Below are 16474 nucleotides of genomic sequence, written 5' to 3'. Positions count from 1 at the left end.
ACTTGGAAGGGATGTAGGAGATCCTGGATAGAGAGGGAGAACAATGTGGAACAAAACTCAAAATCATTTGGAGGAAAAATAAAAAAGAAGGTGGGGACCAGGTTTGCTGCTCCAATAGAGCCTGGTGGAACCACTGAGACTATGGCCCCTAACTGCCCTTCAGGTCTGGAATTAAACCCACACCTATGGTTTCCAGCGCAAGAAAGTACAGGCATGTGAGTTAAACATTTACCTGAAGTAGACACACACCCTGGAGAGAACAATCATGGGAGAAGGAAGGGCTGCTTATACACAGGGAGACAGCTCAGGGGGCAGGAAAGTATGGAGGGATGGACTCTGGGAAGAGGTAACTATGGGGAGGAAGTGGGAGGGGAGCTGTTGCATTGTGGTAAACTTGATCAATGATATGAGACAAAGTATATGTGAACTGCTGCATGGAAAGTGAATTTGCTCTGTAAATCTTCACCCAAATCACAATAAATTTAAAAAAAAAAAATTAAACTAAAAAAAAAAAAAGTCCATTTTACCCAAGCAGTAAGAGCCTAACATTTTTCCTATTAAACAAATCCACAAAGTAAAAAAAAAAACAAGACTTCCCAGTCCTTTTTTCCACATCACTGAATACTGATACTTGTTGTTGTTGTTAGGCTTTTCAAATCTTTGCTCAACATTAAGAGAACAGAGGTGGAAGACTCCCCCTGGGGCTCAGACCAGAATGCATAAGCATAAGAAAGGTATAGTTTGTAATTTAAATTCCTTCTGTTAAATTTATGAGCTCTGGTGGCACAGTGCCTAAGGCATTTGACTGCTAACCAGAAGGATGTTGGTTCACACCCAACAGCCACTCCTTGGAAGGAAGACTAGGCAATCTACTTCCATAGTGAAACTACCTTGGAAACCAAGGAGGTGTTAACTATGAATTGGATCCAACTCGATAGCAGTAAGTTTTTGGTCTATTAAATTTAGATTTTAAAAAAAGAAAAATCAATTAACTCAGTTTAAAACATCATACAGCTATTTATAATTTAATGACTCAAAAGGCAGAGGAATGACAAAAGCAATTGCGATTCTGGACTTAATTCCAAAACAGAAGGAAGAACTTGTTCCTGCTGTGGAAAAAAACAGAAATTAAAGGAGAAGTGACCCTCTGGGCTTTATGATTAAAAAAGAAATTGTCTGGGCAATGCAGTTACAAGTGAACCTTATAATTTAGGAAAGTAAATTTCAAAACCTAAAGAAATTATACATATGACTCCATAGACAGCAAAGGTAAAAAGATAATACAGACTGAACTGGATTTAAGGCTTATAAAGTGGAATTCTAATCAAATAAATAATTTTTTCAATGCCTAGGAAGAAACTTCTAAAGAAAATACTGTGGAAGTTCCAGTAAGATGGCAGAAAAAGCAGACAAGCTACACAACAGACCCTCTGTAACAAAGCAATGAGATACCAATTGAAACCAATACAGAAGATAATCCTGGAACACTGTGGAGCTTTGAAGGAAAGGATAAAGAAGTGGATTAAATACCAACTAGTAGAAGAACTCTAATGAAACAGTAAGAAGATAAACGTAGTGGCGGACTACCAGTGGTCCTGAGGGCACAACCATCTTGAATATTTCCTGGTGCAACCTAAGAATCAATCAGCTTCGCTCACCAAGGAATATATGGGCAACTACTGCATTGGTGTCTGACAACTAGAAAGGAAAAGAGCGAAGAATGAGACAAATAGACCTGTGGACTATCAGGGGCTCTTCTGGGGGTGTGGCCATTTTGAATATTTACAGTCAATGAGCATGGCCAGTTTGACTGCATCCAAGTCATGTCTGACCTGGACAGCAACATAAGAATAGAATCCGCTTGCCCAGGACAGCACAGGCAACTGCACTAGAGGCTAAGGATTAGAAACGTGCAATATTCCCCTTATTACTCTTATACCCCATACCCTCTCAGTGAACAGAAGTGTGGCCATCCCTGCCTCCACTCACCTTCTTGACTAACAAGAATGCCATCCCAGTCGGTGCCCTGACAGTGCCTGGGTGCCATGCCCTGGCCCCCACAGTTTTGTTTTTAAATTATTCTTTTTATCTTCATCCCTACACTTCCTTTTCCCTCTTTCCCATCCCTGTTTTTTTTTTCTTTTGTTCCCACCCCCCCTTTCCTGGTTTGCTTCTTTTTCTTTCTTTTGGTTCTTACTATCCCTTGCTATTCCTTTTGCAGTTTTCCCATTTTTTCTTTACTATTCTTTTACTGTTGTTCTTGTCTCTCATTCCTCCCTCCTCAGATATTGTGGCTTTTTTTATTTCTGTCTTTTCCTCATTATCTTTCTTTTATCCTTTGTAAATATATTTTGAAAATTTTTCTTTTAATTTATTGCATTACTTTATTTTTTTGTGTGTGATTGTTCCTGTTTATTTATGCAGTTTGAGGGGTTTTTGTTCTCTTGTTTTCATTTTTTTTTTTTTTTTTGGTGGTATTTTCTTTCTTTTTTTTGGTCTGGGTTGAAGACAGAACCATTTCCATACAATCCAACCATACCTGCACCTCCTGCAGCCCTAACCATTGAATGAAGGCCACCATTTGCTTTTGTACCAACTGACCAACAACAAATAGCGGCCAATACCAGCTCAACTCACCATCAACTGCTCTTAATGAACAGCTAACAGAGATCTGTGCTCACACTCTCATTCTCTATCACATCCCACCAGGAGACAGGTGGTAAGTGCCTAAATGCTAACAACTAGTGAATAGAGGAACACAGTTTCCTGCTCACACAAATATATCAAAACAAAATAAAGGAAAAAAAAAAATCTTGGGTGAACCACACCAAAATACAACCACAAATTAAATATAAATACAAAAACATCACAATGTCTTAGAGACAACAGAACATCAAGGTCCAAACAAAGAAGCAAAATAAAGCAGTACAAACAAGGGACTAGAATACAAACCAAGAAAACATCCCTGAGGAAGAAGCAGCATTGGAACTCCCTGATAAAGAGCTCAAAAGAATTATATTTGACTAGCATAGTGCCTAAGGCACTTGACTACTAACCAGAAGGCATGTGGTTCAAACCCATCAGACACTCTTCGGAAGGAAGACAGGGCAATCTACTTCCGTAGTGATACTGCCTGGGAAACCCAAGGAGGGGTCACTATGAGTCAGGTCTGACTCGACGGCACATATTGACAACAACAACAAACCTTCAATGCATTGAGGGACAGATCAAGGAAAACATTTCAAAATTAAGGAAAACATACAAAAAATTCTAGAACAATTTAGAAGAACAATACAAAAAGAAACTGACAAACAAAAAATCTGAAATGAAACAAAAACAACAAATAGAAATCCAGACAATTAAAACTAAGATTTCAGAAATAGATTACATGTTGAATGGGCAAAGGAGTAGAACCAAATCAATGGAAGACAGAATTAATGAGACTGAAGACAAATACATCAGTACTATTTTGTTGAGTGATCAATCAGACAAAAGAACAAAACAAAATGAAGAAAGCCTAAGATTCATGTGGGTACCATCAAGAGGAGTAACATACGTGTAATTGTAATTCCAGAACAGGAAGAGACAGATCAAGAAAGAAAAATTGTTGAAGATTTGTTGGAAGATAATTTCCATAATATGAACATTCAATATCCATTCAAGAAATTCAACAAACCAAACAGAACAGATTCCAAAAGAAAATTACCAAGACATATCATTATCAAACTCATCAAAACGAAAGACAAAGGATAATTCCTGAAAGCAGCACAGGAAAAATGAATAGTTACCTACAAAGAGCAATCAATAAGACTAATGAAGCTCTGATTTCTTGGCAGAAACCATGCAGGTGAGAAGGCAACGGGATGACATATATAAAACCCTGAAAGAAAAAAATTTCCAAACAAGAATTACATACCTAGCTAAATTGTCCCTCAAATATGAGGGTGAAATTAGGACATGTCCAGATAAGCACAAATTAAGGGAATTTGTTAAAACCAGACCAACCTTACAAAAGATGCTAAAGGGAGTCCTTCAGACAAGAGAACCAACAACAGCAAACAATAACCAATGAGTAACACACATGACGATATAACCCAGAAAACAACCCAGTTATGGAAGTATCCAAAGTAAAATAAGCTTACAAGACTGTAAGGGAACCAGAGACATCAACTGGTAAATGAGGATATCTACAAACCAAAAAGGGAATAAATACTGTATTTACAGAACTTCCAAATGGTGAGGAAGTCAAGACAATCAAGAGGTAGAGACTTTTTTAAACTTGGGAAGAAAATTATAAATCACAGGTTAACCTCAAAGAAAAATAATAAACCTACTCATCAAAATAACAAAGAGAACAACCACAAATATTTAGGAAATACTAAAACAATAGCAATGAAGATGATAAAATGATTCATAAACAAAATGACCTCAGCACATAAAATTATATGGAACAAAGAATTCCACACAGCATGAAAAAAACACATAACAAAATGACAGCAATAAATGCATACTTGTCAATAATTAAATGAATATAAACAGATTAAATGCACCACTCAAGAGATAAGAGAGTTGCAGACTGGATAAGAAAACATGACTCATCAACATGCTATCTACAAGAGACTCACTTTAGACACAAAGACAAAAACAGACTAAAAATCCAAGGCTGGAAAAAGATATACCAAGCCAACGATAACACAAAAAGGGCAGGAGTAGCAATATTAACTTCTAATAAAGTTGACTTTAGGACAAAAATGACCATAAGAAACAAGGAAGGACATTATATAATGTTTAAAGATCAACTGAACAAAAGGACATAATCATGGTAAGTATCTATGCACCCAATGAAAGAACTCCAAAATACATAAATCAGACATTAACGAATTGAAAAGACAAACAGATAACTCTACTGTCATAGTTGTTGTTGTTGTTATGTGCCGTCGAGTCGGACCTGACTCATAGCGACCCCTCCTGGGGTTCCCGAGGCAGTATCACTATGGAGTAGATTGCCCAACCTTCCTTCCGAGGAGTGGCTGGTGGGTTTGAATCACCAGCCTTTTGGTTAGCAGTCAAGTGCCTTAGACACTACACTACCAGAGCTCCTCCTGTCATAGTTGTTGTTATGTGCCGTCGAGTCAAACCCGACTCATAGTGACCCCTCCTTGGGTTTCCGAGGCAGTATCACTACGGAAGTAGGATTGCCCAACCTTCCTTCCGAGGAGTGGCTGGTGGGTTTGAACCGCCAGCCGTCTGGTTAGCAGGCAAGTGTCTTAGCCACTATGCTACCAGAGCTCCTCCTGTCATAGTAGAAGACTTTAATACACCACTTTCAATGAAAGATAGAACTAGAAAGAAACTCAACAAAGATGCAGGAGAACTAAACTATATGATCAACTAACTTGACCTTACAGATATCTACAGAGCATTTCACCCAACAACAGCACAGTATACATTCCTTCCAGCACACATGGAACATTCTCCAGAATAGACCATATGTTAGGCCACAAAGAGAGCGTCAATACATTTAAAAACACTGAAATCTTACAAAGCATCCCCTCAGATGAAAATGCTGTAAAATTAGAAATCAACACTAGGAAGACCAATGGAATGAATAAACGCATGGAAACTGAGTAACACCCTCCTCAAAAACGACTGGAGAATAGAAGAATTAAAAAAATTCCTTGAATCTAATGAAAAGGAAAATACAACATACCAAAATCTTTGAGACACAGTAAAACCAGTGATCAGAGAGCAATTTATAGCAATAGATGCACAAATTAAAAAAGAAGAGCCAAAATTAACCCCTTAACCCAACATCTACAACAATTAGAAAAAGAGCAGCCAAAAAAGCCTAGTCACCAGAAGAAAAGAAAATTAATAAAAGGTTTGAGCAGAAGTAAATGAAACAGAAAAGCAACAGAAAAAATCAACAAGACTAGAAGTTGTTCTTGGAAAAGATTAACAAAATCCACAAACCACTGGCAAACATCACAAAGGAAAAGAAGGAGAAGATGTAAATAACATGAAGAAATGAAATAGGTGATGTCACAACAGAAACAAAAAGAATAGTTATCAGGATACCATGAAGAACTGTACTCCAAAAAAATCTGAAACCTAGAAAAAATGGACAGATTTCTAGAAACATACTTACCTAAACTAACACAGACTGAGGGAGAAAATTTGAAGAGACCCATAACAAAAAAAGAAATTGAAAAGGTCATAAAAAAAACTACCAACAAATAAAAGTCTCGACCCAGGTGGTTTCACTGCAGAATTCTAACAATGACTCAGAGAAGAGCTGACACCAATCCTACTCAAACTATTCCAGAACATAGAAAAGAATGGAATTCTCTCTAATTCATTTTATGAAGCAAGCATAACCTTGACACCAAAACCAAAGATACCACTAGAAAGGAAAACTACAGACCAATATCCCTTGTGAATACAGATGCAAAAATCATCAACAAAATCCTAGCCAATTACTAAAGGGGCAAGAAGGTAGCATCTTTTGACCTCCTCTAACTACACAAGAGGAAGACAGAATCACCATCAGCAGTCCAAGGCCTGTTCCTATGAAGCCAGACACGCCACCACACTCCAGGCTTCTTATCAACTTAATACCAATCATCGCTCCCACAGCACTCATTACCTCTTTGCTGGGTTCAGTAATTCACTGCAGTGGCCACACAGAATTCACATATTATGGAGTTTATTAGGGAAGCAACAGGCTACAATTTAAGTTCAGGAATGTGCTCAGGATACAGTTCCTCAATCAGGACAGTCTCCCCTCTGCTGTGTCCTCAGACATGCCTCTCTGGCCCTTGGCCTCTCAGCCTACCCTCTGCCTCTGTGGGCCAGGTAAGCCTACTGTTCTGTCCCATGCCTCTTGGTTCCACTGCTGCCATCTCTCAGCCAGGCGTCTCTCTCAGGTGGCAGTTAGATTCCCTTCTGCCTCTAGGAAAGCTATGTTAAGCCTGGCAGAGTGGCAAAACTAACCAATCCCAACATCAGAGATCCACACACCTGAGAGAGAGAGAACTATCCCAGAAGAGTACTTCCTGCTGCTCTAATAGAAATACCTCAAGTGGATAACTTTAATAATCAAGAGTTTAAAAGCAGTATTAAGCTGCTCACAGCGAATTCCACCACAGAGTTAACTGTCAGTCTTATTATAGGAAATAATTACTACCAGCTGCCCAGCCAAGTTGGCAGATATTTGCATGATCCCACCCAGTAATCAGGTGGAGTTACAAAGACTATGGCTAGAAAAGTCATACCATGCAACTCACTACACCGCACCAACAGACTCCAATAGCATATCAAAAATATAATACATCATGACCAAGTAGGATTCATACAATGTATGCAAGAGACTCAGTAAGAAAACTCCTGGAACTTATTGAAAAATTTAGCATATGGCAGGATACAAGAGCAACATACAAAAATGAGCTGGATTCCTCTACACCAGCAAAGAGGTCTCTGAAAAGGAAATAAGAAAATCAATACCATTTACAATAGCTATCAAAAAGATAAAACACTTGGGAATAAATCTTCCCAGGAACACAAAAGACCGATATAAAGAAAATGACATAATACTACTTCCAGAAACTGTAAGAGATCTACATAAATGGAAGAACATACCATGCTCATGGATAGGAAGACTGAACATAGTAAAACTGTCAATACTACCCAAGACTGAACATAGTAAAACTGTCAATACTACCCAAAATAATCTGTAAATTCAATGCAGAGTCCATCAACATCCTTCAAAGACATGGAAAATCCAATCACTAATTTTATATGGCAAGTAAACAGACCATAGAAAAGCAAAGCACTCTTGAAGAAGAACAACAAAGTAAGAGGTCTCACACTCTCAGATCTCAAAACCTACTATACAGCCACAGTAGTCAAAACGCTTGGTACAGGTACAACAACAGACACATAGACTAGTGGAACAGAATTTAGAAACAAGAAACAGATTCATCCATCTGTGGTCAGCAGATCTTTGATAAAGCATCAAAATCCACGAAATGGGGAAGAGATACTCTCTTTCACAAATGGTGATGGCAAAACTGGATATTCATTTGCAGAAAAATGAAACAAGATCCATACCTCACACCACACACAAAATCTAACTCCAGATGGATCAAAGACTTAAATGTTGAAGCCTAAAACTATAAAGTTCATCAAAGAAAAAACAGGTAGAAAATTAGGGGCCCCAATTTATGGCATAAAAAGAATATCAAGCATAACTCAAGATGCACACACATCAGAAGAAAAACTAGGTGATTGGGACTTTCTAAAAATTGAAGTCATGGGTACATCAAAAGACTACTCCAAAGAGTAAAAAGAGAACCTACAGAATGGTAAAAAATATTTGGCAATGACATATCAGAAAAGGACTTATCTCTAAAATTTATAGAAAACTCTCACATCAACATCAAAAAGACAAACAATCCAATTTAAAAATGGGCAGAAGACATCAACAGACGCTTCACCAAAGATATTCAGGGAGCCAACAAACACATGAAGAAATGTTCATGATCATTAGCCATTAGAGAGATGCAAATCAAAACAACCATGAGATACCATCTCACCCCAGCATTAATAGCAAAGTTCAACAAGACAGAAAATAACAAATGCTGGTGAGGATGTGGAGATTGGAACTCTCATACGCTGCTGGTGGGACTGTAAAATGAAACAATAACTGGAAATTGACAATGCAATCCCTTAAAAATTTGGAAATGGAAATACCATTTGATCCAGCAATCCTATGACTAGGTATAGACCCAAAGGCAGGACACAAATAGATATATGTACACCCATGTCCATTGCAGTACTATTCACAATAGCAAAGAGATAGAAACAACCTAAGTGGCCATCAATGGAGGAATGAATAAACAAACTGTGGTACATACACACAGTGGAATACTATGCAACCCTAAAGAATAATGTAGAATCTGTAAGAACCTGGAGGACATTATGCTAACTGAAATAAATCAATCATAGGACAAATATTGTATTAGTCCACTATTTTAAAATGTTAACAAAAGTTCATACATGAAAGGAAAGTTTCTTTGTTAGTTACAGGGATGGGAGGAGAAGAGAGGGAAAATTCCTAAATAGGCTTTAAAACATATATATGCCAAAGATTAGTGGTTACCTAGGATGGGAGGGAGGTGGGAAATGGGCAGCTTTTGTTTGCAGGGCATTGAGTTTATGGTAATGGTGGTAGAATATTTTGGAAAAGAATACCAACAATGGTGTTACAACATGAAAAATGTCATCAATGTCCCTGAGCTAAAAATATGGAAGTTATGTTGGCAAATGTCTTGTTGTGTATGTTTTCACCACAATAAAAGTAAAAAAGAAAATACTGTGGTTATACCTGGTATTCTCCAATGAGTTCAAATACAAATGATCATACATAAAAAAGGAAGGCAACCAAGGTGAATAAAAAAACTAACACAAAACTTAGTTGAGAACAAGACTAGGAAGGCAAAGTTAAAAATGAGTGGAGGCTGAGCAATATTCAGATCCACTGAGTTATTTGATCAGAACACCTACAGAGATAACATTTCAAACACACATTAGGCTACAATTTATAACTAAAACAGTATCACAGACGTTAACTGAAAAGAACTCACAGATTTGGATGATTACAATATTTTTGCATTGAGATGCAGTCAAAAATCAAAAAACAAAGCCTTAAAATACAAAATCAAAAAATACATATATTGCCTTTTTGTTCATAATTACAACATAAAACAATTTTATGGTGAATCATTATAGCAACATAGAATACCGGAGTGTGATGGCTCTTGCCACAGGATCATTACTATGAATCACAGAGAAAATTCTCTTCACAAATTCATCCACATTTAGAATCTTCTCCAAATGCTTCTCACTTTGTTGGGTAACCTTAAGAACACAAAGCCTCAGGAAATTGTTTCTATGAAAAACCAGAGATAAAATAAATTAAACCCATTTAGGAAACTAGTATTTACGTACAGATCAAAGCAGCACAAATGATGTTAAATTTTAACAATTAACAAATGTTTAAAATCTTATTAATATTTGTCTCACTACTAGAGAAGTCATCTAAAGTCTGTACTTAGTTAGAGACCAAGTATAAACAGTTAGCTCCTGTTCCTGATGCAGGACAACAAAATGGCAATGACACAAAAAGCAGCCCTCAAGTCAAACCTTCAATCATATTATAACCAAGATCAGAAAGTAAGATGATCTTCCTCCTCTCTCGGACAGGGCTCAAAATACAAGATCCTGAATAGAATGGGAGAAAAATGTGGAACAAAACTCAAAATCATTAAAAAAAAAAAAAAAGAAAAGAAAAGATGAGGTTTACTGGTCTGACAGAGTGACAGAGACTGGTAAAATCCCTGAGATTATAGCCCCTAGTCACCCTTTGGGCCTGGAATTGAACTCATTACTGTGGCTTCTAGCCAAAGACAGGCTGTATAAGGTGAACATTTATACCAGGTAGGTACATTCTTTAGATCAACTATGGGAGATCAGAAGGGAAGTATTTACACAGGGAGATAGATCATTCAGAGGGCAGAATACATAGGAAAGAAAGAAAGGGAAAAAGCAATCACAGGAAGGAAACAGAAGAGAGTTGTTATATTATGGGGATTACAATCAATGTCATTACACAAAACGTGTATGAACTACAAATACATGGAAAATGAATTTGCTCTATAAATTTTCACCCAAATCATAATTAAAAAAAAATCACAGCCTTGGAAACCCTATAGGGCAGTTCTATTCTGTCCTAGAGGGTTGCTATGAATCAGAATCAACTCAATGGCACTACGTTTGGTCTTCTGATTTTAATTTCATTTATCTTGTTTCCCAAAAAATAAGTATTCTCTGAATTATATTCTTAATATTTGCTTATACGTTCTTTAAATTTCACAATGCAATGCTATGTTGTACATTGCCACATATGTCACTGAAGTGGTAACTATTCATGAGGAAGTCCTAAAAGGCAAAAAGAAGAAAGACCACAGTACAAAGCAAAGAAATATGAACAAAGTGCTTTAGGAGACTGAAGCCTTATAAATACTTACCCAACTCTGAAAACATCAGCTAACTTTAGGAATGCAGAATTGATGAGAATAGGGAATGGATACTTTTGAAAGAGTCTGGGAAAACGAACAACTGCTTCACATTGTTCTCCAAGTTTGCCAGATCTTAGACCTATGAAAACAATAAAAAAGGGGAGAACAGCTTGCAAACGTGCAGCTACAAAGCAAAAACCACAAATAACAATGAATTATACATAAAGCAATAATTTCTTAATTAGGTAAATATAACTCTAACTCATCTGTTAAAAGTAAAAAAAAAAAAAAGAAGATAAAATAGCTACTTGGTAGATTGGCACTCTTAGATACACAATACAATGAAAAAGAAATATTTTTTTTATTTTTTAAAAAAGTTAAGCCTTCATTAAGAATATTCTGGGCTGTAAAATAAACAAATGTAAAAGCACTGAAATCATACCACGCATGTTCTCTGACCACCAAACCCATAGATAAGAGTCAATTCTGATTCACACTGGCCCTATAGGATAGAGTAGAACTGCCCTATAGGATTTCTAAGGCTGTGATTTTTATGGGAGAAAATTTATCTTTCTCCTGAAGAGCAGCTGGTGGGTTCAAATGGCTGCTCTTTTGCTTAGTAGCTGAGCACTTTGACCACTGTGCCACTAGGGTTCCTTCTCTGACAACAATGGAACTAAATTAGAAGACAATGAGAAAGATACCTAGAAAACTCCCAAATACTTAGAAATTAAACAACACACTTCTGAATAACTCATGGGCTAAAGGAGAAATTAGGAAAATATTTTGAATGAAAATGAAAGCACAGTCTTTGCAATGCCGCTAACATAGTGCCTCAAGGAACATTTACCACATTAAACACTTATATTTTCTAATATAAGACAGGTTTTGAATCATTAATCTAACAAAGATGCCAAGATAATTCAGTGTGGAAAGGATAACCATTTCAATAAACAGTTCTGCAACAACTGGACATCTATAAACAAAAGCATAGATCTCAACACTTAACTTGCACCATATGCAAAGAAAAAAAAATTCACTTACAATGAACCATAAACCTAAATGTAAGAATAAAAGTTATTAACCATGTAGCAGAAAACATAGGGGAAAATCTTTATGACCTTGGGTTAGGCAAAGAATTCTTAAAAAAAAAAAAACCACAAACATACAAATCATAAAATAAAAAAGTGGTAAGCTGAAATCTATCAAAATATAAAATATCTGCTCTTCAAAACATACTGCAAAGAGAATAAAAACACGTCATATACTAGAAGAAAATATTTACAAAACATGTATGTGATAAAAGGTTTCATCTATAATTCTTAAAATTTAGTAAGACAATTCAATTTTTCAAAAGGGCAAAAGATTTTAAAAGAAACTTCATTAAAGAGGAAATATAGCTGGCATACTAGTTCACCCAATAGATTCTCAGTGTGCTAGTTCGCCAGAGATGCAAGTTAAAAATAATAATAAGATATTACTATACACACACTAGAATGGCAAAATATTTAAAGATTGACAATACGAAGGGCCAATGAGAATGTGCAGCAACTGTTAACTCACCTACATTTGTAAGTTGTTGTTGTTGTTGTTGTTAAGTGCCGTCGAGTCGTTTCCGACTCATAGCGACCCCATGCACAGCAGAACGAAACACTGCCCGATCCCGCACCAGCCCCACAATCCCTGCTATACTCGAGCCCATCATCGCAGCCACTGTATCAATCCATCTCGTTGAAGGCCTCCCCCTCTTTCGTCGACCCTCCACCCTACCAAGCATGACATCCTTCTCCAGGGAATGGTCCCTTCTTACAACATGACCAAAATAGGTGAGACGAAGTCTGGCCATTCTTGCTTCCAAGGAGCATTCTGGCTGCACTTCCTCCAGGACAGATCTGTTAGTTCTTTTAGCAGTCCATGGTACTTTCAGCATTCTTCGCCAGCACCACAACTCAAAAGCATCAACTCTTCTTCGGTCTTCCCTATTCATTGTCCAGCTCTCACATGCATACAAGGTGATTGGAAATATCATGGCTTGTGTCAGGTGCACCTTAGTCCTCAAGGAGATATCCTTGCTCCTCAGCACTTGAAACAGTTCCTTCGCAGTTGACTTTCCCAATGCTACACGTCGTCTAATGTCCTGACTGCTGCTTCCGTTGGCATCGATTGTAAGTTTGTAAGTGGTCATGAAAAACTATGCAGTTACTTTGTAGAACAGTCTGGCAGTTTCTTATAAGATAAATATAAACAAACTCAAAAATCTCACTTCTAGATATTTGTTTTTTTGTTGTTAGGTGTCATTTAGTTGATTCTGGCTCATAGGGATCCCATGTGACAGAGCAGAACTGCCCCATAGGGTTTTCTAGGCTATAATCTTTCCTGAAGCAGATTATTAGGTCTTTTTTCCCCCATGGAGCCACTGGGTGGGTTGAACTGCCAAACTTTTGGTAAGCAGCTGAGTGCTTAACTGTTCATGCCACCAGGGGTCTTTGCTAGATATCTACCCAAGTGAAATGAAAATGCAATGTCCACATAAAGATCTGTATGCAAATGTTCACAGCAGCTTTATTCATAACAGCCCCAAATTAGAAATAATACATATGTCCATCAACTTGTGAATGAGTACACAAATTGTGGTATACCCATATAATGGAATACTATTCAGTAATAAACAAGAACCAATTATTGATTCATACAACAACATGGATAGATCTTAAGATCATCGTGCTAGGTGAAGGAAGCCAGATCCAAAAGACTATATACATTGTACGATTCCATTTTATATGACCTTCTGGAAAAGGCAAAATCATAGGGGTAGGAAACAGATCACTGGTTACCAGGCACTGGAGAGAGAGGACTAACTGTAAATGAACATGAGGAAACTTTCCAGGGTGAAGGATACATTCTACTTCTTGATAATAATAGTGGACTCATGACTGCATACCCTTGTCTAAACCCACCAATTTGTACACTTCAAAAAGTACTCCTTTAAAAGTGTGCCAGCTTATTAACATACTACACAAAAACACTGTTCTACATTCTACTTTGGTGTAGCAAATGAGGTCTTAAAACCTTGCAAGCAGCCATCTAAGATGCAACAATTGGTCTCTCCTGGACCAGAGCAAGTAAGAATGAATAAAATCAAAGATACATAGAAACAATTAGTCCAACAGACTAATGGACCATGCAAACCTCAGCCTACATTGACCCTGAGACCAGAAGAACTAGATGGTATTGGGCTACCACTGCCAACCACTTGGAAAGAGATAAAAATAGGAGATCCTGAATAGAATGGGAGAAATATGTGGAAAAAAGCTCAAAATCTAGTAAGACCAGGCTTCCTGGTCTGACAAACTGGTGAAACCTCTGAGACTATGGCCCCTAGTCACTCTTTGAGCCTGGAACTGACTCTCCGGTGGCTTCCAGCCAAACCAGACAGGTGTATAAGGTAAACATTTACATCAGATAGGTACACTCCTTAAAACAATCAACCATGAGAAATCAGAGGGGCAGTATTTGCAGCAGAATAAAGTTCAGAGGGCAGGAATGCATAGGAAAGAAGGGCACAGAAAAAGGCAGCCACAGGAAGTGGGAAGAAGGCTGTTACATTTGTGGGGATTGCAATCAATGTCATGAAACAAAATGTGTACAATCTGTTGTACAGAAAATGAATTTGTTCTGTAAGCTTTCACCCTAATCACACAGAAAAAAAGTGTGCCACCTTCTGTATATGCACAGGGAAACAGCTCAGGGGGCAGGAGTGCATGGGAGGAAAGGACACAGGGAAGGGGTAACTATGAGGAGAAAGTGGGAGGGGAGCTGTTGCATTATGGAAAACTGCAGTTAATATGAGACAAAGTTTATATGTGAGCTGCTGTATAGAAAGTGAATTTGCTCTGTAAACTTTCACCCAAATCACAATACAAACTTAAAAAAAAAAAAAGTGTGCCAACTTAAAATCAAACCAAAACCACTGTCACTGAGTCAATTCCTACTCAAGGTGACCCCCATAGGCTTTCCAAGTTTGTAAATCTACAAAAGCTTCATCCTTCTTCCTTGGAGAAGCTGGTGGGTTCAAACCACCAACATTTTGGGTAGGTGCCAAATGCCTTACCACAGCGCCATCAGAGCTCCCTGCCAGCTTCAAAGTATACCTTAAATTATACCTTAGTAAACCTGATTTTAAAAATGAAAAAAAAATGAGCTACTGCTCAACCTCAAAAAAAAAAAAAAAAAAAAAATCATTAAGAATATCTTGATATGAAGTTAATACCACCAGCTTCAAATATTTCTTTCTTTTGGTATTTTGCCATCCACGAAAATGTGGATTTTATCTGCACAAGGGACAAACGTATTATAGTATTTTCATTCAGGAACTTCTACTTATTGCTAAAAATGACAAAAGATATATTTATCTGAAGGGTTTTAATGGCTGCCACTATGTTTCAATACAAAAGACTACTTACGCACACTAAATCTGCACTGGCAATATCTACAATTTACTAATGGGTCACATTCTGTAAATGCACTCATGTTAGTTATTTGGTACCTGAAACATATTTCCTCACAGGAACTGTAAGGCACTTATAGTAGTCTAGAGCCTAATAAACACTTATAAAATAAGCCACTTATAAACATCACTTGGAAAAATTAATTCAAAGAGAATTCAAATTTTTAATTGAGATACTGAGAACATATCCCTCCTTCACCTGCTCCATTGGTCCCCCATCCTTCTTCCCCAGGCCCCCCTCCAGCCTTGCCCCAAACACACAAAAAGAACTATCACTAAGGCTCTAGAAGCTACTTCCCACCAAACATGGTGTGACAAGAAGGACATTCCAAGTGACTGGCAGTGATTCATGTAGCCTGAAGAAGGCTTTTCTAAAGGCCTAACATGAAAAGGGGGTCAAAGGACATGCAGACAGAGCCATAAATGACACAAGGGAAGAAGAAGAGCAAGGGCTGAGAATGGGAGGTGAGAGGAACAGAGAAGGAACAGAAGATGTGCTCTTACATATGTGTGCTGGGGGGAAGGGGTTGTTGGGAAAATCCACAATAATAGAATTTTTTTCCTCTTCTTCTCAGTGCCAGCTGTTGACTTAAATGCAAAAGATAGTAAGTTCACTTTGCAATGAATTTACCTTGCTGTTGTTGTTAGGCATCACTGAGTCATTGCAACCCTATGCACAGGGGAATGAAACACTGACTGATCCTGTGCCAGCCTCACAATCCTTGCTGTACCTGAGCCCATTGTTGCAGCCACTGTCTCAATTCATCTCATTGAGGGCCTTCCCCTTCTTCGTTGACCTTCTACTTTCCCAAGCATATCCTTCTCCAGGGAATGGTTCCTCCTGACATGACTGAAGTTAAGTGAGACAAAGTCTAGCCATTCTCGCTTC

At 37.6% G+C, this 16474-nt stretch overlaps 1 protein-coding gene across 1 annotated transcript in view; it reads right to left on the bottom strand.

Annotated features, from left to right (window-relative positions):
* The window catches only part of INTS7 (integrator complex subunit 7), a 150212-nt gene that overhangs the window by 120704 nt on the left and 13034 nt on the right, over positions 1–16474 (bottom strand). Inside the window, exons 2-4 of the mRNA XM_007953716.2 lie at positions 11088–11217; positions 9803–9949; positions 1428–1487 (exon numbers count right to left, since the gene is read on the bottom strand). Of these exons, the coding sequence (XP_007951907.1) occupies positions 1428–1487; positions 9803–9949; positions 11088–11217 (337 nt within the window). The remainder of the gene's footprint in view (positions 1–1427; positions 1488–9802; positions 9950–11087; positions 11218–16474) is intronic.

This window comes from Orycteropus afer, unplaced genomic scaffold (assembly GCF_000298275.1).
Source record: "Orycteropus afer afer isolate SDZICR_OR568_19922 unplaced genomic scaffold, OryAfe1.0 scaffold00013, whole genome shotgun sequence".
NCBI lineage: Eukaryota > Metazoa > Chordata > Mammalia > Tubulidentata > Orycteropodidae > Orycteropus > Orycteropus afer.
Note: the sequence above shows the minus strand (reverse complement) of the source record. Positions and strands in the feature narration are given on the sequence as shown.